The sequence below is a fragment of the Fragaria vesca genome, linkage group LG3, assembly GCF_000184155.1.
Source record: "Fragaria vesca subsp. vesca linkage group LG3, FraVesHawaii_1.0, whole genome shotgun sequence".
Lineage (NCBI taxonomy): Eukaryota > Viridiplantae > Streptophyta > Magnoliopsida > Rosales > Rosaceae > Fragaria > Fragaria vesca.
Genome location: NC_020493.1, coordinates 11,050,256 through 11,076,392, shown reverse-complemented (window position 1 = coordinate 11,076,392; position 26,137 = coordinate 11,050,256). Strand labels below are relative to the sequence as shown.

General features: G+C 39.2%; 6 protein-coding genes across 6 annotated transcripts in view; 1 reads left to right on the top strand and 5 right to left on the bottom strand.

Annotated features, from left to right (window-relative positions):
* The window catches only part of LOC101297048 (UDP-glycosyltransferase 85A3-like), a 1,633-nt gene extending 614 nt beyond the window's left edge, over nucleotides 1-1,019 (top strand). The window contains exon 2 of the mRNA XM_004295629.1: nucleotides 7-1,019. Within this exon, the coding sequence (XP_004295677.1) occupies nucleotides 7-911 (905 nt within the window). The 3' untranslated portion in view covers nucleotides 912-1,019. The remainder of the gene's footprint in view (nucleotides 1-6) is intronic.
* A 1,489-nt stretch (nucleotides 1,020-2,508) lies between these two features.
* On the bottom strand, nucleotides 2,509-3,730 carry LOC101296758 (protein Jade-1-like). Its single transcript, XM_004295628.1, has 2 exons — nucleotides 2,792-3,730; nucleotides 2,509-2,678 (listed from the first exon to the last, which is right to left on the bottom strand). Exons 1-2 carry the CDS (start codon nucleotides 3,728-3,730, stop codon nucleotides 2,634-2,636), a joined length of 984 nt encoding a protein of 327 aa, XP_004295676.1. The 3' UTR covers nucleotides 2,509-2,633.
* Nucleotides 3,731-4,787: 1,057 nt separating this feature from the next.
* Nucleotides 4,788-6,473, bottom strand: LOC101296474 (F-box/FBD/LRR-repeat protein At4g00160-like). Its single transcript, XM_004295627.1, has 3 exons — nucleotides 5,484-6,473; nucleotides 5,252-5,383; nucleotides 4,788-5,162 (listed from the first exon to the last, which is right to left on the bottom strand). Exons 1-3 carry the CDS (start codon nucleotides 6,471-6,473, stop codon nucleotides 4,788-4,790), a joined length of 1,497 nt encoding a protein of 498 aa, XP_004295675.1.
* Nucleotides 6,474-8,114: 1,641 nt separating this feature from the next.
* Nucleotides 8,115-9,768, bottom strand: LOC101296192 (F-box/LRR-repeat protein At3g58930-like). Its single transcript, XM_004295626.1, has 3 exons — nucleotides 8,785-9,768; nucleotides 8,542-8,673; nucleotides 8,115-8,450 (listed from the first exon to the last, which is right to left on the bottom strand). Exons 1-3 carry the CDS (start codon nucleotides 9,766-9,768, stop codon nucleotides 8,115-8,117), a joined length of 1,452 nt encoding a protein of 483 aa, XP_004295674.1.
* Nucleotides 9,769-13,376: 3,608 nt separating this feature from the next.
* On the bottom strand, nucleotides 13,377-16,293 carry LOC101292385 (probable sodium/metabolite cotransporter BASS1, chloroplastic-like). Its single transcript, XM_004294124.1, has 7 exons — nucleotides 15,678-16,293; nucleotides 15,400-15,493; nucleotides 15,271-15,304; nucleotides 14,602-14,656; nucleotides 14,393-14,476; nucleotides 14,021-14,308; nucleotides 13,377-13,723 (listed from the first exon to the last, which is right to left on the bottom strand). Exons 1-7 carry the CDS (start codon nucleotides 16,188-16,190, stop codon nucleotides 13,574-13,576), a joined length of 1,218 nt encoding a protein of 405 aa, XP_004294172.1. The 5' UTR covers nucleotides 16,191-16,293; the 3' UTR covers nucleotides 13,377-13,573.
* A 4,689-nt stretch (nucleotides 16,294-20,982) lies between these two features.
* On the bottom strand, nucleotides 20,983-23,031 carry LOC101292097. Its single transcript, XM_004294123.1, has 4 exons — nucleotides 22,944-23,031; nucleotides 21,945-22,607; nucleotides 21,593-21,839; nucleotides 20,983-21,403 (listed from the first exon to the last, which is right to left on the bottom strand). Exons 2-4 carry the CDS (start codon nucleotides 22,523-22,525, stop codon nucleotides 21,314-21,316), a joined length of 918 nt encoding a protein of 305 aa, XP_004294171.1. The 5' UTR covers nucleotides 22,526-22,607; nucleotides 22,944-23,031; the 3' UTR covers nucleotides 20,983-21,313.
* Nucleotides 23,032-26,137: the final 3,106 nt, after the last annotated feature.

Genomic DNA, 26,137 nt, shown 5'->3' with positions numbered 1-26,137 from the left:
TTCTAGACAACACAATAGAATGGATTCCAGGAAAGAAAGATATTTGTTTGAAGTATCTGCCTACTTTTTGTCGAACTACAGATCCAGACGACATCCTCTTCAACATCACCATGGAAGCAGCGGAAAACGCAAATAAAACTTCAGCTGTTCTTCTTCTCACATTTGATGCTTTGGAAAAAGATGCTCTGGAAGCTCTCTCCTCATCTGTTTCTCCACCAATTTATTCAATTGGTCCTCTCCAATTAATGCTAAATCAAATACCAGAAGACCCTTTGAAACCTATGGGATACAGTCTTTGGAAGGAGGAAAGAGACTGTCTCCAATGGCTAAACTGCAAGCCACCAAACTCAATTGTTTATGTCAATTTTGGAAGTATTGTGGTTTTGACACCAGAACAGCTTCTCGAGTTTGGTTGGGGACTTGCGAATACCAAGCTTCCTTTCTTCTGGGTTATTAGGCCAGATTTGGTTGTCGGAAAATCAGCAATCTTGCCGCCAGAGTTTGAAGCTGAAACCAAAGACAGAGGTCTAATAGCAAGTTGGTGCCCCCAAGAAGAAGTCCTAAACCATCCGTCAGTCGGAGGGTTTTTAACACACAGTGGTTGGAATTCAACCATTGAGAGTATTACAGCTGGAGTGCCAATGCTGTGTTGGCCATTCTATGGAGACCAGCAAATAAACAGTTACAGTTGCTGTGAATGGGGAATTGGCATGGAGATCGACACAGATGTCAAGAGAGACAATGTGGAGAAGCTTGTGAAGGAGTTAATGGAGGGAGATAAGGGCAAGAAAATGAGAAGCAAGTGTCTGGAGTGGAAGAAACTTGCAGAGGAAGCCACTGCTCCGCATGGTTCTTCATCAAAAAATTTGGAAAATTTAGTGAACCGAGTCTTATTAAGAAAAATCACTTAATAATGGTGTAGCGCTATGTGAAAGGAGCTAAATTTGATGGTCATTTCATGGCAGGTTTCTTTTTCATGTTAATAGTTTCTTAATAAAGTTATAGTTTTTTTGTATTCGAAAAAGAAGAAAGGCACTGTATTCATCTGTTTAATTAACTAGCAAAGATTGTACTTAGCATCCTTAAGAATAACATCGATGGTTTAGTGACCACTGCTTACAAACCATAGAACCATGAGTGATCAAACACAAAGATATACAGGACGGGGTTCCACCAAATATTCACAAAGCTCATTTCCAAGTATTCAATCTCTCAATGGGGCTGAGAACAAGTGCAGAGGAATGCAATGATTGAAGTGTATAATTACTTGAAAGACTGATGACATGGCTGTGACTTGTGAGTTTTGTGTAGGGCTCAGGTTCATTATTCAACAAAGGAAGATTCACCATTTTTTGAGGCTTGCTTTATTGGATCCTACTGACAAGGTCTTGAACAAGTTGGTACCCCATTTTCTTTATGGAGCTCTCAAGTTTCTTAAAGGTACTGTAATGTTGATAATCCTACAGAACCAACACTAATGGTTTCATGAAGATGTAGTTTGCCTAATAATACTCCAATAACACAAGTTTCCATAGGGTTTCATATAATTAACCTCTGTTAAAGAAGATTCCACCACAAGCAGTTTCTTAAATTTCAACGCAAATCAGCTACTCTGCCACCAAAGTTTGAATCTGAAATCAAGGTCAGGTCTAGTAGCTAGCTGGTGCCCCAGAAACAAGTCTTAAACCACACAGCAGTTGAAGGGTTTTTGAGACACAGTGGTTGGAGTTCAGCCATTAAGTCTTAGTGTCTTACAGCTGGAGTACCTATGATGCAGTGGCCATTATTTTCAGACCAGCAAAAAAGAAAGTAACTACACTTGCAACCAGTTGGGCATTGGCATTGAGATCAGTACTGATGTCAAGAGAGACAATGTACAGAACATTGTCAAGGAGCTTATGGAGGGAGATAAGGGTAAGAAGATGAAAAACAAGGCCTTGCAGTGAAAACAAACTAGCTGAAGAAGTCACTGATCCACATGGTTCTTCATCCCCAAACTTGGATAATTTGATTAATCAATTACAAAAGCCACTTAGTTTCAATCTTTTTTTATCTTCTATCTACTACCTAATGGTGAACTAAGCAGTCAGTAAGAACTAAGAAGGGGTAGTGCTCCCCAAATTCCCAAACCAAATAAAATTACAAGTAGACCAAAACAAGCTTTTCAGACTCCCACTATGAACTCATAGCCAAAACAATTTCACAGAAAATTTAATTTTTCATCTAAAAAATGTATTCAAAAAGCTTACCAAGTATTCAATCTCCCACTGATGACAAGAACCGAGCCAGAGGAATACACTGATTGAAGTATAACCTCACAAGCAAAAGTGCAGATCACATGCCTTATTATTTGGAGGGAGAAATTGACACTGGTTGTAAATTGATGGTGAGAACACATTCTTACTACATAAATTGAATTACTGTATCATTAAGATCAGCTCAAAGCTAAAGTCATAACAGGAACCAAAACAAGGTAATACCTATTTCAAATATGAAATATCTAAAAACAAAAGCAACCAGTAATTCCACACAAAAAAAAACAAAGATCAAACACTAACCAGCAGGTCCATGCATACCATCCCACAAAGACCTATATAGTTAATCCATCACCATCTAACTACTTCTTATGCACTTTAGTCCTTTCTAGCCACAATCTTGAACTTCCCAGATTCTTGTTGCTGCAAGTAGAACAAAACTCATTTAGCAAAACCCCATCAACACATAATAACACTAAGCTAAATTCTAATGCAAAACCAGGAGAACAAGTAGTGATTACAAACAAAAAGTTTACCTTTTCCCACAGATCAGTGTGGGTTCTACAAAACCCAGCTACAATATCACCCTTCCTTCCTTCCCTGTACTCTATACAAAGATCTTCATTCAACCCACAAGTCGCATGAAACGCCAAAGGGCATTTGATCTCCGAACACTGAATAGCACACCCGCTTTCGCTCTTGCAAACATAACACCTCTCTTTCCACCTCCTCTTGGGAACCTTGGAGCAGTCAATCCCCTCTCGGCCTTCCGGGTCCTTAAAGAACACCTCAGGAACATAAAGCGCGCACACAATATGCGCCCACCGCCCATCTCCAGTCGGTTTCATTGCCCCACCTTTGCCGGGGCAAAGACAGCAATTCAAAGAGTCATCACCCCGCAAAGCCTCAGAAGAACCAGAGCATTGCGAGCAGAACCAATCTCCCTCTGGAATACCCTTCACAAGGGGATTACCATAGCAGGTGGCATGAACCATCAGATCACACCCGTCACAGAACACAATCGGATCTGACGGATCTCCATCTGAGCTCTTACAAACATTACAAACAATCCCATCCTCATCTTCATCATCACACTCTTCCTCGACGCCCGAATCTTCCGGGCTCTTCTCTGAGGCATTTTCACAAACACCTTCCGTGCATTCTTCAACTTTCTCCGTGGCAGCCTCCGCCTCCGGCTTGTACTCAAGATTTAAATCCAACTCCGGAACCGGCTTCTCGGGGGTTACTAAATCCGGCGGAAGCGCCCACACACGCTTCTTCGCCGGCAACGAATAGGTGTTGACGGCGAAGGCGGCGGGAATTGGGTCAGGGGGAATGGGTTGGTCTCTAGTCTCCTTTCGCTTCTTGGCCGGAAGAATGGGCGAAACGACGTCGTCGCGGTGGTGGTTGTGGTTGTGTTGCTGCATGAGTCTGAATCTTTTGAGAGGAGGGAGGCCGTGGAATTGGGGATCCATTTGATGGGTTTGGGTGGAAGGCAGAGAGCGATTGGGATAATAATTTGAAGGGTTTCTGAGATTTGGGGATTTGGGATTTGAAATGAGATTTAAGAGAGGAAGAGGTTTGGGTTTGATGGAGATGGAGGGAATTGAAAAGAGAGGAGCTTTTCATTTTGGTTTTGGTTTTGGTTTTTTGAGGGTTTGAAATTGGCGGGAGAGCTCAAAATGGGAAGGTGTGTGTTTTCTGAAAATTTGAAATTTCGATTTGGGTTTTTGAGAATTTCGGTTTTACTTTTGAAAACAAAAGAACCAGCGCCCGGGCCAATATTTGGGCTCCGCGCCTTCAGCCCATCAAAATTATATAAAAATTTTGGGCATCAAGATGGATGTGTAAATAAATAAATTAAATTGTTTGCATAATTAAAAATAAATTTGATTCACCGGGTCAAAGACTAGTAAATTTTCAGAGAACGCAATATGGTTGTGGTTGCTTTGGCCAAAAATAGTATAAATCATGATCTTGGTGTTATTAGATTTGCTGAACCCCTGCTCATACTGATCAAGCTTTGCTGGATGATCTTGCTGTGTTACTAGAGCAAGAAGGAGTGGAGGGCTGGTCCGCTGTTGTTTGCTTCAGTCTTTAGTTTCTAGTTTTGTTTTCCTTTCTGTTTGGGTCTTTTAGGCCCCACTTGTAACAAAAAAAAGAAGAAGACATAAGTGAGTCTATAAAAATAAAAAAAGCCAGGTCCGCGGGACTTTTAGAGTAATTGATGAGTGAATTTTCTGACTATCTTCAATGAAATTGCACTAAACACGTTCATAAAACATTACGGTAAAGTACTACTCATACTATAAAAGTAGGTACTGAGCCACTAAATTTACGCTCGTTGACATCATTTGTTTCAAAAATTTGCCCAACAAGAAATCTAAATGAGAAATGAAGCAAGACCGGAGCCTAAATTCACACTTCAGAAGAAGCTAAACAAGATGGATAAGAAATTTAAACAATCCAAGACAAACTAGAGCAGATGGATTCATCTCAAGATCAACAAAGAAGGTTCTTAACTCCAATCCTTCAAGAACTAAAAACTGAACCTTTCGAAAGGAATTCACTGAAATCAAAACCTGCATCATAAATTATGTTAACTTGGCAATTCTTTGAGCCCTTTTGACACACGCGAAATTCCTTGCATATCTCTTCCTCTGTTTTATATGGACAACCATCCTGAGTATTGAACCGGCTCTTGGTTGAAATAGTCATGGTATTCAAAACTTCACCATAGTTTAACAAATACTTTGCAACTTCCATCTCATACCGCCTTCCTTTGAATCTGTATACGCAGATAGTCTTGAGGCTTGATGACAAACACATAGGCACAAACTCGGGTGGATTCCATTCATGCTCTGGGGTATCCTCGACTTCATCATAAATTAATTCATAGCTGGTATTCTGACAATTATATTCACAAGTGACTGAAATGAGAAAGATTAATGGAAGACATGTTGGTATCAAGGAGACTGACTAGAAACGCATCTTACTTTATGTTCTAAGCCAAGATATTCCAGCTTAGGTGATCTCTTCAGCAGCTCTGTTAGCAATTCCCAGTTGTAGCAGTCCCGAAGAACCAAGTCCAATTCGCCCAAATTTTCCAAAGCGGGTACACACCAAGCCTTCATGAAGTATCAAATATTCATCAAACAGAAAATCAGGCAAGGCAATAGCTGCATTACACAACCAGTTTCAGGAGAACAACTTAATTGGAATACTTACCTCCAAACATTTAGGACGAGAATCAAGAGACAGATATTTAACATTCTGGACTTTTGCAAGTAAAGCGGCTGCGCGGTTAGTGAATCTTGGAGCTTCATCTTCAAATACATCATCTTTATCTCGAAACCAATCATCATCATCATTTCGACATCTGTCATCATATTCAATCGTAGTTCTTTCTGGACATCTTTTACTCTCCAAAATGTAATTTGTCAAAACACCATCTGTGACTCCAAGGTTCTCCAGCTTTGGGGCATTGATAAAAATATTGTTGGGACGCATATAGTTGTGACTGAAGTAGTCCAACGATATTCTCAGTGTCTTCAATTCAGGTGCAGAGACTTTGATATTGAAAACATTGTAAAAATAAGGGTGTGCATCAATAGTCAACTCTTCGAGCACAGGGAAATGAGAAAAAAACTTCTGCATTGAATCAACATCAGGACGAAAATCTGATACATTAAAGACCTTGAGGCTCGGGAAACAACCTTTTGTAGCAGCAGGGTAGGTGATGCAATTTGAAAGCAATGACAAAACCTCAAGTGTTTTGCATTTGAAAAGGCTTAGAGGCAGTTCTAACTCATCATTCTGGCCAGAGCTAGACACAAACCAAAGACAGAAATCAAGTTCAACAAGGTTCTTCCTAGTGGCAGCACAAATCCACCTATAAACGCGAGAGAAAGCCCCAATACTGAGGTTCTCACAATGGTTGATGCGAAGAGAGAGTTTCCGAATGTCTGATGAGCCACGAGAGGAAAATACGCAACCAACAAATTTCATAAAATGATCAGTCCTCTTGGTAGGGAAGTCTTCGTCATTGAAGTCCAAATTGAGAAGAGACCTCCATAAATTGTTCCATCTCCTGGACAGAAGGGTGGTCCACACAGCATATATTGTAGGAAGGAATGACAGTATGTGGCAAACAAGTGCATCGGGCAATGCACTAATTCTATCAACTCCTTGTTCTTGACGCTTTGAATCTGAATCCATTTGTACCTAGTGGTTTTCAAAAACTTGATCAAACTTGCATACTTGTCTTAACGTGAACAGCTTATTCTACCCAGAATACATAGAAAATTTAAGAAAGTATTCTACGAAACTCAAGAAAATGCAAGAACAATATCTAATCTATTATCTTATAATATTACAAGACCAAAATACGACTTTCGAAAGTGATATGATCAAACACTGTCTATCTAACATACCTGTTTCAGACTTGAAAGGTGATCAAAACTGGTGCACAATCACGACGACTAGCCTAATGCGGCAAGAACACTCGATTTCTTGTTCAACAATACACACAAGGAAACCACAATCAAAATAAATGGGTGTAAATGTGGTGATGCTAATCAAATCGTAACATAATTAATGCAGTTAACTTGACCCATATTTTAGCATAATATTCCTTCAGATTTAGTCAAATGAAAAACAATCCATGTAATATCATATGAAAAACAACAGAGCAAAGCAAGATAGCACTAACCCCTAAATTGAAACTAGTATTCCTCTACCTAAAGCTCTTTCCCCAAGTCGGAGAAAACTGGAACGCTGGTTTACAATGCTAGAAGAAAAATAGGGTAACCACCGAACGTAAAGAGCAAGTAAACAGTGAAATTCAACAGTAAAAAACAGCTATACTTACCACCGATTCACCAAACGTTTTCAAAAATCGTTGTGACGGGTCATATGGCTGCCGGTACCACGTGGTGACCGGTGAGACGGCGGTGGGTATCAAACCCAGAATTGAAAATCGAAGAGAGAAAAAGAAAATGAGAAAAACTCAGACGTTAGCTGCGATACCTCTGAGACCAGTATTCACACTTGAGAGAGAGAACGAGCAGGCTGACTACTAAACGATGTCGCTTTTCTCAACGTCGACTTACGAGTAATTTACGTTAGGAAGTGAAATTTACATTTACCCTCTTTATTTTACAATCCACTTTTTTTTCTTTTTTTTTTTCAAAAATTTTTATTAAATAACTCACACACCTTTACATATGTCAGCGAGGTTTGAACCCATGACCTCAACGTTGTCAGTTAGGCTACCTAACAATCCACACTTTCTCTCTTTTTTTAGTTATAGTTAAGCTATTCATAAAACAAGACCAAAATATGAAAAAATGAGTATGGATTGTAAATTGAAAAGGGTAAACTTCGACTAATATGACCGAGTAAGTTATTTTTTATTCTTTATATCCCCATTGATTGTAAGTTTTTTTTTTTTTCTCGACTAACATGACCCTAAAAAATAACACAAATACTTCCCAGAGTGATGCGTCGGCATTGGAGTATTGATATGCAAGATGCACTAGCCAGGCTTTACAATCAGAGCGTGAGATATTCTATGACAAGTAATATAACAGCAATCAAAAAAGAGAAAAACTATACCAAGCCTGTTCAAGTCAAAGCTCGATTATGTGCCGAGAACAATAAGTAGAGTGCTGTTGTCAACGTGATTTTGTGTTTAGTAACAAAGAATCGAGTGTGACAAGTGACGCCGGAGCTTTATGCACACTTCTAAAGAAGCTAAACAAGATGGATAGGAGATTTAAACCATCCATAGCAAACAACAGTAGATGAATCCATCCTAAGTTCAACAGAGAAGGTTCTTAAACACCAATCCTTCAAGAACTAAGAACTGAACTTTTCAAAAGAAAAGAATCCTGCATCATAAATTATGTTAACACGGCAGATCTTTGAACCCTTTTGACATGCGTGAAATTCCTTGCATAACTCTTCCTCTGTCTTGTAAGGACGACCATCCTGACAACCAAACTGATCCTTGGTTGAAATAGTCATGGTGTTCAGAACTTCGCCGTGGTTTAACAAATACTTTGCAACCTCCATCTCATACCGCCTTCCTTTGAATCCGTTTACGCAGATAGTCTTGAGGCTTGATGCCAAACAAATAGGCACAGACTCAGGTGGATTCCATTCACGCTCTAAGGATTCATGAAAGCTGGTTTTCTGACAATTATATTTACAAGATTGAATCATATGAGAAAGATAAATCGAAGACATGTTGGTATCAAGGAGACTGGGTAGAAGTGCATCTTACTTTATGTTCTAATCCAAGATATTCCAGCTTAGGCGATCTCTTCAGCAATTCTGTTAGCAACTCCCAGTTGTAGCAGTCAAGAAGAGCCAGCTCCAATTTGACCAAATATTCCAAAGCAGGTACACAACAAGCCTTCATGAAAGATCATATGTTCATCGGACAGAAGATCAGGCAAGGCAATAGCTGAAAGATATACATAAGACAACCAGTTTCAGGAGAACAAATTAATTAGCAAATACTTACCTCCAAACATTTAGGACGAGATTCAAGAGACAGACATTTAACATTCTGAACTTTTTCAAGTAAAGCAGCTGCACGAATAGTGAATCTCGGGGCTTCATCTTCAAATACATCATCTTTATCTTGAATGAACCAATAGTCATTATTTAGACGTCTGTTAGAATATACAATCTTAGTTCTTTCTGGACATCTTGTACTCTCCAAACTGTAATTTGTTAAAACACCATCTGTGACTTCAAGGTTCTCCAGCTTTGGGGCATTGATAAAAATATTGTTGGGACGCATATAGTTGTGACTGAAATAGTCCAACGATATTCTCAGTGTCTTCAATTCAGGTGCAGAGACTTTGATATTGAAAACATTGTAAAAACAAGGGTATGCATAAATATTCAACTCTTCGAGCACAGGGAAATGAGAAAAGAACTTCTGCATTGAATCAACATCAGGACGAAAATCTGATACATCAAGGACCTTGAGGCTTGGGAAACACCCTTTTGTAGCAGCAGGGTAGGTGATGCAATTTGATTGCACTGACAAAACCTCAAGTGTTTTGCATTTGAAAAGGCTTAGAGGCAGTTCTAACTCATCATTCTGGCGAGACTCAAACAAAAGACAGAAATCAAGTTCAACAAGGTTCTCCCTAGTGGCAGCACAAATCCACCTATGAACGCGATAGAAATCCCCAGTACTGAAGTTCTCACAATGGCGGATGTGGAGAGAGAGTTTTCGGATGTCTGTTGAGCCACGAGAGGCAAGTACACAATCAACGAATTCCATAAAATCATCAGTCCTCTTGGTAGGGAAGTCTTCGTTATTGAAGTCCAAATTAGGAAGGGACCTCCATAAATTGTTCCATCTCCTAGACAAAAGGGTGGTCCACACGGCATATACTGTAGGGATGAATGACAATATGTGGCAAACAAGTGCATCTGGCAATGCACTAATTCTATCAACTCCTTGTACTTGACGCTTAGACTCCGAATCCATTTGTACCTAAATGGTTTTTCAGAAACATGATCAAACTTGCACAACTGTCTCAAGTTCAACAACTTATTCTACCTAGATTTTGATAGGAAAAAAAAAAAAAATCTTATGTGTTCCTTATCTCAAAATATTACAAGAAACAAAATACGACATTCGAAGGGGATATATAATCAAACACTGTCTAACGTACCTGTTACAGACTCGAAAGGTGATCAAAACTGGTGCAGAATCATGACGACTAAGTCTAACCTAAACTGCAAGAATACACAATTTGTTGTTCAACTATACATACAAGGAATCAACAATCAAAATAAATTGCTGCAAATGTGGTACTGCTAATCACAACAGAATCAACTCAGCTGACTCGACCCATCCTATAGCATATTCCCTTCAGATTTAGTCAAATGACTTGTGTTCATCTTTTCAATCCATGCAATAGTATATGAAAAACAAGAGAACAAAGCAAGAGAGCAGTAACCCATAACTCCTAAAAAAAAAAAACATAAATTGAAAGCAGTCGTTCTTTACTCAAACAGTTAACATCTAACCCAATTCAGAGAAACTGGGACCATGTTCATATCATCAGCAGTGGTTGACAATGTTAGAAGCACACAATTCTGTATCACTGAAACATAAAGAGCAAGTAAACAGTGAAAATGTACAGTAAAACCAGTCGAGTTTATTACGCTTACCACCGGGGACGGCTGACGGTAGTGCGCGGTGAGACGGCGCTGGGTGTCAAACTCAGAAAAGGAAGAAGGAAGAAGATGAGAGAAAAGCTGATAAGAAGACAAAAACGACATCGCATTCTGATCGGGGGTTATTCATGTTAGTATTAAGTTACCACAGATGTACGTAAAAAAGTAAAACACTAGAACAGTAAATTGAGTAGGTAACCATTGTATTAAAAACATAACACTTTTTTTGTTGTTGTTGAAATCACACAGTTTCGGAGATCATGTCAAGACGTTACCTACAAAATAACACAAGTACTCTCCGACCGCCGTGTTTAATGTTTAAAGGCTCTTAGTTTACGACGAAATAAGGCGCAATGCTCCAATATTTGGCATCAAATATCAGTGCATAAACTTCATAAAGGAATTCAACCAGATACTCTAGCACACAAAAGTTGAGAAAATACAGAGAGAAAGTTGCTTCTGCTACCAAGAGAAAGAGATCAGCAAACCTTACTAGCATTCAAAATAGCAAGCAGACAAAACTGAAACTGATTATAGAGGAACGGCAAAGACCAGAGCACTTGCACTTCAAACACTATATTTTGTGTTGCTGATCTGACCCTTTAAGCAACTGAGAGGAAAAGTTGAACCGGTTCGTGCTTGAAAACAAGTTATTAAAATAAATAATAAATTAAAACCATCTGATATATGATCATGAATTCATGATGACATGAGATAAAGAACTAATTTAAAAAAAATAATAATAATGAAGCTCAAGACTCAGTATATTGCGAGTAGTCATCACAGCAATTGTTCATCCATGTTTTCCTGCAGTAGCAATTTTTCCTCTGCTGATTTCTTGTTCAGCATACAATAAACTTCTATATATCGACACGATACCATGAAATATTTTAGCAGGCAAGAATAACATTGGATGAAAGTGAAAACTGCAAACAGTACTTTCCACAGACAGGAAATGGGATTAGACTATATATTCCTACCATCTCCTTTGCCTTGCTAAGGTCCATTGCAACCTGAATTTTAAAACTTTTTCTCTTGATCCTTCGATCTTAAGTAACTACAGTGACAACTAAGAACAAAACTCTGTCACAGATTTGTATCTCAGCCTCTGTAGTAATAACTAAACAAATGGCAACATGCATCTAACACAGTACAAGATACTAAGGTTCTAAAAAACGGCCTAGGCGGCCGCCTGGGCGTCCGGAGAATGGTTGCCATCCCGATTTTAGCAAATCGGCGAGTGTAGGCGGCCGGCCGTTTTTTGGCCGCCTAGGCGGCTGGGTGGGCTGTTGGGCGGCTGGGCTGGCACCTAGGCGGTTGGGCGGCCAAAAAACTTTATTTTTTTTATTTTTTATTTTTTAAAGTGAAAACCATGGATTCAAATGAAGAGGAAGAAGAAACTATGGATTTTGAGTTTGGCTCTAGTACCAAAGAAGTACTTTAAGGATGTGGAGAAGAAGAATAGGAGGAGTAGGCTTACAACTTACAAGAATGTATTTTTAGTTATTTGAATTATATTTAGACATTGTTGCCTAGTTGGTGAATTGTGTTTTTTATTCTTGGATTTTCTTAAAGATATTGTTGTTTAATTGTGTTTCTTACTTACTTCAATGACATTGTTGTTGAATTGTATTTCTTATTTTCCTAAGAACATTGTTGTTAGTACATTTTTAAGGACATATGCTATGTATTTTTATTATTTTCAGCGTTACATGTTTTTTTCGTTATTTTCAGACATTATAATACATATTTTAATTGTATTTATATAATTATTTGTTGTTAAAAAATAAAATAAATACAAAAATACAAATCCGATTAATCCCCGTTTAATCCCCGATTAATCTTTTAGGCGCTGTCCACCCGACTAGCGCCCATCGTTTTTTAGAACCTTGCAAGATACTATCTTGCATTCATTCCTTTCTGAGATGAAGAGTCATAACTTGTAATAGCTAATAACGCCGATTGCGTCCCGACCTGAAGCAGAACGATCATTTTGATAATATCTTTTTGCCCCATTATAGGGCCGAGGAGGCCTACTCTCATAACGGTGGCGAGGCCATGCAGCAACCGGTGGCTGAGAACGGTAGCTGGCCGGTCACGGTAAGGTTGTTGCTCTCTGGCTTCTGCTTATTCAGATTGCTGATGAAGGGGTGGTGTAACGCCACGGGTTTGTCGTTGTTGGTACTCCACTGGTTTCTGACGTTTCACAACATGTTCCTCATCTTGCAAAACAGCAGCATAATCCACGGGTTTGTCGCTTTTTCATATCATCATGCTCATTTCTAATATCTAGCTTTTTGGGCAGACTTTTCGGATCACATGGTAATGGATCAGTCCAGAAGTAGTCAGCATCCAAAGCATCCTTGGCAATATTCTCTTCGAAGGATCAAGAGTGAGCAACTTCTCCAACAACTCCAAAACGTGGCGGTAACAACGCGAAGTTTATAATGAAGACCAAGTAAGGATTTTCAAGTGAATGGTTGGATGAGTGTTTCAAACTTTAATTAATATTTTCAGATTTCATTGTGCATGTGATCCAACCGTTAATTCAAAAATCATCACTTGGTCTTCAATATAAAGTCCTCATTAGAAGCTCTACCTCCCTTCATTTCCTTCGGTGTTCCCAAACGTAGAAAATAAACAACTTTTTTTCCTGATTGTTACTTCATGCGAACCAAACAAGGCCAAAAGTTTTTAATTTACACAACGAAATAATACAAAATGATAGCTAATGTTTGGCGTTTATCAAAATAAAAACCAGAAGTTGTGCTGCAACCAAATGGTTGTGGTATTGTAGTGCATGCCTGGGAGCGTTGATAAATATATGCAGTTATGTACTGATGCACTATCAGAAAATTTCGTTCAACGTCCTGCTGAGACTAAACAAACTGATAGGCATCGGCTTTGGTATAGACTGTAACATGCTCTAGCCACGCTTAACAATTAAATTATGAGATGTTCTACAATACCGTTGTTTTGATGTCCTTAGTTTATTCGAGTCTGAGCCAGTCTACTAAGTGCTCATAGCCAACAATGGATACGACTATCGGCTCATATAATATACAGAAGAATTATTCATACTGATTGTCTCTAGTTTCTACATTCACATTTCATTCTTGCTCTTTCGGCACGCTCCGTCTCCATATTCCTGCCAAGGCACTACCAATGATTGAATGGCAAACGCTGGAAACCGCACATGGTACTGCAGTAAGAGGATTTCCAAAGTGCTGAGTAGCTAGAACAACCCCAAGCACTGAATTCTGAAACATACAGTTAACAAGAACACGCAGTCAATACAAAAACACAATACTGTAGTAGGGTTTGACTTGCTCACAAAACGAATATCCTCTTACTAGTTACTCATATAATGACATACATTCTAGCAAGAGTATTTACATGCACAATGTTGGCGACCAAACAAAACAAGAAGTCAATGTGGGATACCGGATGACTACAATGTCTATTCTCTACAAGGTAATTAAGAGTGGAAAGCTAGAAAGATTTAGTGGACAAAATCATAGAAATTAGTTCTATGAGAGAAAGTGAGATTTGCTAACCTGCATGCCAACCTCGATTGAGATAGTTCTTGATGCTGCCACATCAAGCCCAAGTAACCTTGAAAGCACGTACCCAAAGAAAAATCCAGATGCATGCAGAAGAGATGAAGCTAGCACAACTTGTAGACCTGATGTAAGGATTGCAGAGGAACTCTGGGCAATTGCATTCCCACAAAGAACACCTACTGTTGCCACAGCAATGGGGGGCATCAAGGGGGAGACAAATTTAACCAGACCTTGGAAGTACTGATTCAGAAAAGCACCGGCAATCACAGGAAGAAGGACAACCTGTACAAAACATATTGTAGCTTCAGATAATTTATCAAAGCAACAACTACTACTACGAAGTGGCGGTAAATTAAGGAATGTCACCTGCAGTGTAGAGAATAACATCCCAGCTGCATCGACTGCAACGTATTGACCAGCAAGTTTGGCTGTGAGAAAGGGGGTCATGATCTACAACATGAATGGATATAAGACTTCAGAAAATGTTACCAAAAAAGAGGGCTTTGAACCTATGTATCTAAATATTGTTCTAGAAGATGCTTTAATCTTCTAGAAAGCTGTGTCAGTTTACCAACCACGGCTGATACAGTGCTTGCTGCTGTCATTAACACTGAAAGTGCCACATTTCCACTGGAAAAACATAAATGACATCAGATGTTTTGGCCATGTAGAGCAAAATGAAAAAGCAGGAGGCAAAAGTAGACTTCTATCCCCCTGGTCAGAATATCAATAATGATGGCGCTAAAAATTTCAATTGTGTCAACTTTAACATCAATCCTATGCAGCTTAATATGTATCACCCTTCCCTCTATCTAATGTTATTGACTATACTGTACATAAAACTAAGCAGGATGAAGTAGTAAGATTTTAATGTGATCTCAAGTTCATGCATGTAACTCCTGATTCACCACAAGAATTCCAGATGGTTAGAGACAACCATGGTGCTTCAATCCTATAACATATACCGGAAGATAACTATACTTATCGAACTCCTCCAGCAAACTTTATTGCTGGCAACATAGAGGAGTGCAATGAGTACCACATGCTGCTTATATGGTCAGAAAATAGTTTTTGAAATAGATGACTTGGACCTAACAAAATACAGAGGTCATGTGAAATTGGGATCATGTTGGGGATAGCCAGATGGACGCAAATCGACATTGATTATGAGGAAACTATATAAAACTGGAACTTTACTAGACCTCTTGACACAAATAACCGAACAAGAAGAGAGTAGAACATACCGTGCAATATAAGTGACAATGTTACTTGCCGTCCCTGCAAAAAGTCAACAAGCAAGAAAATTAATTTCGGACAGAAAGATGATAGAGCGAAGGATATATCACACAAATATACATCATATGAAGACATACCACCCGGGCAGCACGCAACCAATATCAAACCAGCCGCATAATGCGACGGCAGATTCAAAAGCTTGCTCACAAAATACCCTGATAAAGGCATCACCTGAAACAACAAACTCACATTCAAAACCACAAACGTAAACAGCTTCCAACCTTAAACACATTGAACAACTCATAACACACATCCCTACAAACAACATTGAGTTTGAAACCAATCAAAAACATCTAGTCTTCGACAACGAATCCTACTATAACAAACATTCCAATTTCCACACAATGATAACTACCGAGTATTGAAGAGCGAAGCCGCAAAACAGCTCCTTGGGCATAGCAAGAGCATCCCTAAGGTCATTGAACGTTAGAGTCATACCCATCCCAAGCATAGTGACTGTTAACCCCAAAAAATTGAACTTGGGGGTGACCCAGTTGAAGGAAGCTGGGCTGAGCAAGCCCAACAGGCACCCCAAAGCGACCCAAATCGGAAAGGCATTGGACACAGCCTCACTCGCCGCCTCGACCCAGTCCCGGAAGCTCCGGTTGCCATTGGCACTGAAGCTGTTGGAGGAAATGCCTGAACCAAGTGGGGTCACTGAGGAGAAGGGTCTTTTGGGGTTTTGAGGGGAGAGTGGTTGTGGGTGGGAGTGGGATCTTAGTGTGAGGTGGATGGAGGAGGAAGGTGGTGTTGGTGGTTTGGAGGAGGGTTTAGTGGGTCTGAGTAGGGACTGGTTTGGAATGGGGTTTGGGTTTGGTTTGAATGTGAAGGTTTTGTTGCAGTGGGAGTATGAAAGTGATGACTGCATTTTCTCTCTTTGGCTCTTTCAGTGTTTGACGACCTTGTTTCAGTTCAGGTGTGTGTGTGTCTGTGAGACGTGGAGAACCCACTCACAGAGGCAGAGCTTCTGTATTTCTAATTTCCTTTTTTATCTTAAAATTATATCAATAATTGCCCAAGTCACGACCTCCGCCCTAGTGTGTCACGATCAACTGGTACTGAATTTTGATCGACCAAGTAGATTACCACGGTGAAAAGAAAAAAAACACTTACGTTGAAAAGAATGTGTACAAATTGGTTTTGTAACTAAGATGGGAGTAACTCTGTCGAAGATTTTCTTTGCGTTGTTACTTCCACAGAACAAAACCAAAATATGTGCATAAGAATGCAGCTCTTTGTATTGCATAACGTTTCTCATTTGAGTAAGCTTTTGTGTTATTTATGCAGGGTTAAGATGGATACATATAAATGGCTTTGCTCAACTTCAGGTGAAAATGTATGATTTGATCTAATGGTCATCTAACATTGTGACCGCCAACAAAGGTCCGTAATTAAAGTTCATAGCGCCTCCTCGTCTGTTCAGATGGAGCATGTAAATGAAGACACCAAACACTTGGCTTGCAAAAATCACCACCTGAAAATGTAAATAAACTTTGTAATTAAGATTGCATTACAAACATGGCTGCTCAATGCATATCAATTTAAACCTGTTCTTTCCAGATTTTTGACCCACAAAAACAGAGCAAGCTTATTTGATTGGCATTTTTTGGTCTAGAGCAAGTAGAAGCAAGGTATACGCTACGTGAAAGTGTTCCAGACCAATGAAGACTACAAGAATTTAAGAGCAATCAAGATGCTTTAGCTGAAAAGGAACTGCGTCCACAATTACGAGTTAGCATGCATTTCCAGACCAAGGCCAGAACTTACATTTGGCAGTCTTCTTTGCACAGCATGCATATACTGGGACAACCCTAATTTAACCCAAACCTCTTTTCTTTTCTTTTCTTTTACAAACCCATTGGAAGTAATTATTCAATGAACCGATTTCAAGGCAAGAAAATAAATATATAGAGTTGGCAAAAGTGCTATTCTAACCCAAGCCTTATCTCTCGTCCTTTTTCTATTTTTTTTTTTTTTTTTTTTTTTGACTTACCCATTGGGAGTTATCCAATGAATCAATTTCAAGGGACAATGTCTATGAATTAAACTGTCATTCTGAGGGTGAGGCTTTCTTTCTAGTTCTAAACCCTAAACCCCGAGTACTTCTGTGCTGCTGCCAGAAAAAGGGGTTATGTTCACAATCTTCCAATAGAGAATAGATTTCCTCTTGTCTAAAGCTAGATTTTACTAGAGCCGTAAATGCTATACCTGGATTTCTTTCATTACTTGCAACCAAAAGTATTGGCAATACCATTCTTAAGAGCCATTTGCACACAGAACCCCAGCACCCTGGAACTGGTTCTTTTACCCTATTTCAATGGTCAGACCCATGGTTTGCTGTCATGTGCTATGGGGTTCAAAACCCTTCGTGGTATCTAGCTAGCTATTTGCTAGAGCTTCCCCTCTCCTCAAGAGAAGAGGGTTCGGCAAGAGCCAGGAGGCACAGTTTCGTGACTGGACCGCAAAGTGGGTCCGAGGATTCCTGGGTGCTCAAAAGAATGAAACGTGTACGATCTCCCCCAAACTCTTCCTTTTGCAAAGAAACTATGAGAATCCCTTTCAGCTCTTAAGTCCCCTGTTCTACCTTTTAAGAGATTTTATCACACACTCCTGAGTTTCTGAAAGCGCCATCGAACTAAATTGTATCACAAGTTTCACAAATATTCGGTGGCTCTACCCATCTAAATTACCCCAGTGTAAGACAATCAGGATTGCTCTAACACATTGCAAAAAGGGTCCGAAATGCATTTGCAGGTTTGGTTTGGTTTCATTATCAATCACTATCGATACGCAGCCCATACATTATGTTAGACACACCTATCTTACGCATTTTCCAGCTGGAACAACTGTTCAATGAGGTTTTATTCAAGGTCACTGAATGAAGCATTCACTATTGAGCTATGCTTCAACCCCATTTGTCAATACCTCTGATTTTGGGAATATTCATAGATACTATACTTAGTTCCATGTAGCAAAGTATGTTTTTAAACTCCAACAAACCCAGAATGGAACAAAGCAGTGAATATTATAATGACTAGCTAAATTACACACATCCAATTATTAAAGAAGCATTCCCAGCATATTGAATAATCACTCTCTTCTGTATCTCTCTCTCTATGCCTTGATTATAATATCTCTATCCTGAGTATCCTCTCTTTCGATCATTTTCCAACCAGTGCTATACCTCAATTCTAGTGTTATATCTTGTTTGATATTAAATCCAAATAAATAAACATCACGAAAAGAAAAGGTAAATGTTGAAGAGCGATACATACCTCATAACCTCAGGCCATTGAATTGTTGATGTGCATCATGATGACGCAGCAGATTTACACAGCCAAAAGGTAGCAAATCTAGAGACAAAAGGCATACATAGAGCATGTTAAAACCAGAGAAAGCAACACTAAACACTTTAGTAAAGAAGAGTGGCAGCCACAATGCTGAGGCAGATATACGGGCATTCAACACCTCAGATTTAAAAGGCAAACAGCAAACAAGATCAAAAGAACAGAAATAATTTAAGATTTTGTTAAACCAGAAACTCAAAACAACATACTTTTACTTCCACGTTTAACTAGTCTAAAAATAGTTATTAATTGAACTTAAGATATGCTCAAACATAGAAGAACTAATAACCTTACAAAATTCACACTAAAATAAATATAATAAAGTAAAAAATTAATGCAATTCTGACAACAAGATTAAAGAAAACCTATCATGAAGAGAACCAGAAACAGGCAGATAATATTTCAAGCTTAAACCGTCACATCAGATATGGAATCATAAGTTAAGCAAATAGTCTACATAAGCTTTTTTCCTTTCTGGTCTGAAAAGCATAATCTCATACACACACTAGTGAATTCTCTCGGTTAAGCCAAAAGAAAAACCTTGCAGTGTCATAAGCTTAAATTTGACATATATATTGGAAGAGACCACCATCATATTCCTATGGTGAGAACTAGGTGGGAATCGCCTTCCAATGGCCCATCCATGGTCCAAGCTAAATCAAAATAAATAAATATTGCTGCTCATGAGAGACCTATGATTAATTCAGTCATGAATTAAACTCTCATCTCTTCGTTGATTATATATATATGCTCTACAGAGCAACATCTTCGCTGCTTCTTCAACCTAATTTTAAACTCAAGTAAACCAAAATACACAGATGAAACACATAATCTACCAATCAGTTTAGTTTGCACATCACAACAAACAATCAAAACATCCTGAGAGATCCTAGCTGCTGCTACTGAAAAATCATCAACACAACTACAAAAACACTATTCCATGATCTGAAGTCTAAGGCTCACCACACAAAAGAATTAGTCCAGGAAAGGAAGCATCAACTACCTATATCACAGAACAAAAGGAATTTCCTACAAAATGCCACTAAGAGTGAGAGAATCCATCAGTCTGTTTTAATGAAAAAGAACCTAAGTTTGTTTCTTTTTGGGTGGTACGGTCAACCAAGAGATGGGCATAATTTTTTATTTCTACTTTTTTTTTCTCAAGGTGAGAAAAAAAAAGAAAAAAAAAAAGAAATAACACGTGGTGAAAAGTCAAAAATTCAAATCACTTACTTGACCAGAAAACCATCTGGCAGCTCCAACGTCGAGTGTCTTCCCAATGAACAGCATATGTCAGGCAATGACTACTTCTCTTACATTTGGCTGCTAGTTCTCTAAATGGAACAAAACAGAGACTTTTTCTCTTTAAACAACTCTACAACCAATTGACAACCCATTTAGCATTTAGGAGAGAGGAGATCACCTTTTCACCATCAAACACCATTTCTTTGACGAACATATCTTGAACTAAACCTAAATGACAGCCCAAATGAGGAGAAAGGAGATGACCATTTCACAATCAATGAACGTTCTGTTCCTTGAAAACATCTCTCCAACTAAAATCAACGCATATCCCAAGATAAGAGAATTGAGGTGACCTTTCACAATTAAAAATCTCATATCCCAAATAATCAACTCCTCTGGTTTTCACAGGGTAAATCTTGCCAGTCATAGTATGACAATAGAGCCTAAGTTGGGTTGATTGGTTCACAGGGAGCACTGGACTACGACTTTTGCAGCCATGCCACCATACTAGTTTAGTCCAAGGAATATAGCTCAAATCAGAGAACTGGAAGTCAACTTAATTAGGTGCAAGTTTCTGCTCAGCCTAAAGTCTTGGTGTAACAAACCAAGCAAGGGGTAAGAGCTCCCACTTAATCAAAATCAGCAGAGAGCTTGCACTGAAGAATATGATTTTGTGGAGAAATGGACTGCATCCTTTCAGGAGCAACATAACTCAGATCAAAACCAACAAATCACTTCATTGGTGCAGTCTAAGACCCCAAAAGAGCAGCATAAACCACTAACGATGTTCAAGAAACTAAAACAAAACCCGACTACTGGCTAACAATATTAAACAGGGAACCATCAAGTATCCATTGCAAACACTACATTTGCAAATCTAATCCTTCCAGTCTTCCAGATGAAGGCATCTGTATGATTAATAATTATTCTTAGCACTACTAATATAGCAATAGTGAGTGTTCTTATACTGATGACATTTTCGATTCAGTTTAGGAATTAGGACATATACATATTTATTGGATACTCAAAATCTCGCATACACATAGCAGATTTGCATTTCCTATGGTATTCTTTGAAAGAGAGAAAATAAAATGATCTGATATAAATATGACAGTGGACAGAGTTTGTGCAATAAGACAAAATATCATAAATATCAATATGAAATGCATCTAGAGAAGCTGGTGCAGACAAAGCATCACAGGAAACCAAACTATAAGTAGTGTAGTACACCAACAAGGTAATAGGACCCGTGATATGTTTAGGTAGAATTCCTAAACACTAAATGAACAAGAAAAGCTTCCAAAAGGTCTATAATGAGATAGCACTTCAGTTACAGACCTAAATATCTATGCGCTGAAGCCAGGATACCATCAGAATGTAGCTCAGGAGATGAACTACCTTATCTGTGTCCCTGAGCTCGCTGCATGTCGTATGCACCCCAAGCACCGGGCATAGGATACTGAGGAAAATTTTCAGCAGCATTCTGTACCTGAAAAGTGTGAGGGAGGAACTAATTAACACATCCAGATATCCAGAGTGTAATAGTTACAATATATAAGCCACTAACTGCAGCTTTCAGAAATATGCAATACCGCAGACACACATATAACAACAAACTTTAATGTTTACAAAGCATGCAGACACTCCCATTATGAAACCTCAAAGATATGAAACTTACAGGGTTCATGCCGTAGGTGGCAGGATAAGGATTTCCTGCATATCCTGCTTCAGGATTACCATAATTTGCATTGTAACCTCCACTGGGATTTCCAACAGCAGCTGAAGCACGTGCCCTCTTGTCAGTATTAGCAATTTCTGCACGAAGTTTCTCCAGCTCCCTAGCCATTGAGATCAAGTTCTTCTCCATCACCTGACCATGCTCATAATTCTCTGCATACCCCTTCTTTTCATACTCAATGGCAGCTCTACATGCCCATTACAAGTTCATAAAATTAACACAAGAGTAACAGACACCAATTGATAGATAAACATTATACTCAATAATATCAGTAAATTCACACGAAAGCTACCTAGCACGCTGCAGTTCTTGTTTCATAGATTCAATTTCTGCTCTTAAAGCCGGTGCCTGTTGCAAGTCAGCATTGATTCTAGCCAAATCTTGGGTCATCGCTTGCGCCTGGCCAGAGAGCTCTTGCCTCGCAACAGTGAGTTCCTTGATATCAGCGCGAACCTGAAGAAGCTCAGCCCGCATAGCCTCAACCCCACGAAGATCCACTTCCAAACGCACAGACTTGTCATACAATTCCCTCATCTGCACATCCTTGTCCGACCGCAGTGAATCAACATGGTAAGCCATGCGTTGCAACTCAAACTGGGCAGCTTCCAATTCCTGCTTAAGAGCAACATGAGTGGCAGCCAGCCTCTGGTTATCAACCAAAAGACCCTGAATATCTTGAAGCTGCGCCGCAAGATGTTCCTCAATGATCGCAGGGTGAGGAGGAAGCGACCTGGGACCCATACCGTGCTGGGATTCTCTCATTTCCTCAAGCAACACAGGATGGGGCACCAGCCCATGTCCTCTTCCATACGGGGCATCATGCATGGGAGGTGGTAGCGCAGCATGAGGCGGTCCACGATTTCTACCAGACATGGTTTTCGTTTACTCAAACAATTCAGCTACCAAAATACTTCTTCCACAAAACTATCAACCAAGAACGCTCCAAAACTCAAACCTGGATAACATAAACACTTCAGTTTTCTATCAACCTATTTCTCTAGTACATCTCTAACACTCTTAACTCCTCAGTTTAAATTATTCAACAACAAAAAATAGCCTTAGTTAAAATCAAACTCAGAATCCCAAAAATAAATAAATAAATCAAATTTTACAGCTCAAGAAAAGCAAAGTTTCAAACTTTGAGAGCAAACTACAACCATTGATTCCAAGATTATGTATTTAATTTTATCACAACCGATTAATGAATTAATTTCGCGGAAAAAGTAAGTGAAATTGGACGACTGTAATTGAAACCATTAAAGAGGGAGACTGAGTTATGGAAATTACGGACCTTGGGGAAGTAGGAGGGACGAGAGGCTCATGGGTAGGGGATTCCGGTCATGGGTTCCGGGCTCGTTTCGAGCTCCCGCTGCTGCTGTGAAGGAGAAGAAGAAGAAGAAGACGAGGCAAAACAATGGGAAATAAAAAGTTGAAGTCTTTGCTCTTTTTTCTTGTTTTATGATTATGGGCCGAAATATCAAAGGTGCATGTGATGTGATTATTCTTTTTTGGATTTGTAGAATTTTGATATCAAAATTAACCAAAATTGGGTGCTCCGTATATTTTGTCTAGTGTTTATGGTCTCTTCTTTTATTTATAGGAGAATTTATAGTCTCTTCTTTATGAATGGAAAATTATGTAATCGGCTCACGAAAAAATTGTTAGTAGGATTTCAATTGTGGAAAAATACTTGCATCGTGTGTCCAGATTAACTCTATACATGTTATTTGCATGTGTTGGAGATGTAAATCCATGATCGATCTAATAGCTCACACATTAAGTCAACCTCTAAAGATCATCTCAGCAAAAATTCAAGAAAACATAAAGGAAATTGTTCAGCCGAAACCAAACCAACATCGATGTAACAAAGTGACATGACGAGGATATGGGAGCTCATGGCGACGGCTGATGTTGGTAGTGGGGCGACAATTTGTGATGCGTTTAGAGTGTCGGTATTATTTAGGATGTGCTTCTTGAGCATCATGGTTCTTGAGATCCAATTGTAGTAGGGTGAGTTTGGGCTCTCTTTTAGACATGTCTGGTTTATTTTATTTTCCTTAGTTCGTTTGGTTTGGTTGTTGGTTGAGTTTTATGGTGTCTCTTCTTTGAATGAGGGCCGGGATTGGGTACTTAATTGTTCAGGTTGGTGTTGTTGGTTGAGAGGGTGTGTTATGGTGTTAATGCCATTTTTAGGGGCTATTGGTGACAACTACAAATTCCACATCGAAGAAGATTTTTTTTTTTTTTTTTTAAATAGAAGATTGCCCTCGAGTCTTGATAAATAGAAGACCCTAGCCTAAATAGTAGAGTGTCCGTAATTTATGCTATAAGACTGCCCTCGAGTCTTGATAGATGAAATTGTTGAATATAAAAATGGGAGACATGCCTAAACTCCAAAAAGACCTCCCGAATAATAACATAAGCCTCTTATATTCCAACAAACACCTAGCGAAGAATGTCACATCGAATCCTTCATTTGTTTTACATTGGTGACATATCCAAAAGTTAGAGCAATGCCATAAAACCTAACAAAGAAGGATATTCTTAATGCAAGAAGAATAGGATGATCGCACTTCATGTGTGCCAGATATCGTACGTTCAACCGATAAATGCTGTACATATGGTACATAGTGCCTAAACTCTAAGAAGATCTCCTGAATATTAACATGAGTCTCTAGCTTGTATTCAAACAAACACCTAGCAAATAGTGTCACATGGACTCCTCCATTTGTTTTACATTGGTGACATATCAGAAAGTTAAAACAATGCCATAAACCTAAAACAAGAAGGATATTCTTACTACAAGAAAAATAGGATGATCGCACCTCTGGTGCGCCAGATTAGGTAAGTTCAACCGATAAATGTCGCACAAGCGGTCCGTAGTGCAGGGCAGAGTTGATGACTATAGTAAGTTCTAACCATTATTTTTGAGAGCGGGGATTCATTATTTTGAGCAAGTCCTCTTAAGTTGTTTTGGAGAATAACTGAAAATACTCGAGGGAACAAATTAGACGAAGATTGAATACAAGGGTTCAATCCTTGATATATAAAACGATCACACCGGGTGCACAAACTTTGATGTTTGTCACAGTGCAAAAACATCAACCACTTGATCAAAACTATAATCTGTTATAGCTTTGGAATTGGTATAAATTCAATCTCTTCTCTCAAATTTTTCGCAGACCATTTCTATGTATATGTCAACCCAACAAATATATATATCCTCATGGACTCATAACCTCATCCTCAATCAAAAGAGAGAGATAACGTACGAGATGGCCGGGTGCTTAAATTTCAGAGAGTTCGATCAATGGCGACCTTGAAGAATCCGTGACGGTCTTTATTAGCCATAAACGGTGAACAATTCCCATGCCCCATCCCCAACGGTTCAATCTCAAATCCCAGTTACAAGCTAACCTCATGGACACCAAATCCCAGCAAGCGGTGACCTCACGTGAATACTGCATTAACTGGACTAGCTCTACTACCCCATGAATGCATATTACTGCTTCCACCTTTCTATATACGTGAAATTATAGTCGGAAACTATTCCATTAAACCTTTCCAAAAATACTCACACAACACCATGGTATCATAAACTGAAAGAAAGATCGAAACTGTCTTTGACGTACTCCTTATAAGGAAAGAGATTTAAAGACGTTTATGGATGCTTTGTGGGAGATAGAAGACAAGCTGAAGCTATCAACCCAACAAGCATTTCTTCTCTTGGTGTCTGCCGGCTTTGCGGTTATCGGTATCTGCATGGCTTTGACTGTGCTAAGAAAGAAGGCTCAGAGGAAGCACCAGCAGCAGCTTGTGGTGATGGGGCAAGAGGAGACTAATGGTGCATTAGGGCATAAGTGGTCGGAGCCACGCTGTGGTTGGGGATCGATAAAGAGGGCGCTGGTGGGCTCGGTGCGGTGGAGTAAGGCGAGCAAGTGGGGGGAGGAGGGAAGAGGAGGGAGCTGGAGGGAGTCGACGCCGGCCGGACCGCTGCTGGAGAAGAGGATTGGGGTGGAGATGGGGCGGCATAGCCATAACTCGGAGTCACCTGTTTGGCAAAGGCCTATACTTATGGGGGAGAAGTGTGAGCTTCCGAGGTTCAGTGGACTTATTCTATATGATGAGAGAGGCCAGCCTCTTTGTGATTCCCACCAGGAAATTAGAATCCAGGTAATTTGCAGATGTACATTTCTTTTGATGGGAAGATTTACGTACAGATCATATTGATCGATACATGTAATTTCACATATCTTTTATGGGTTAAGTAATTTGCATAATGCAACCCTTAATTGTTTAATAGTTGTTTCACCCTTAAATTAACAGAAATATGTGACAATTTTTTTTAGTACAATGCTTGAACAATAAAGAATGACACATAAATTGTTTTCTGCATGATACATTGAGCTTTGGTGAATATATGAAGCCCCAAATCCTGCCTGATAGCCTGGATTTAAGGAAAGGGAAGATTAATTTTGCAAAATG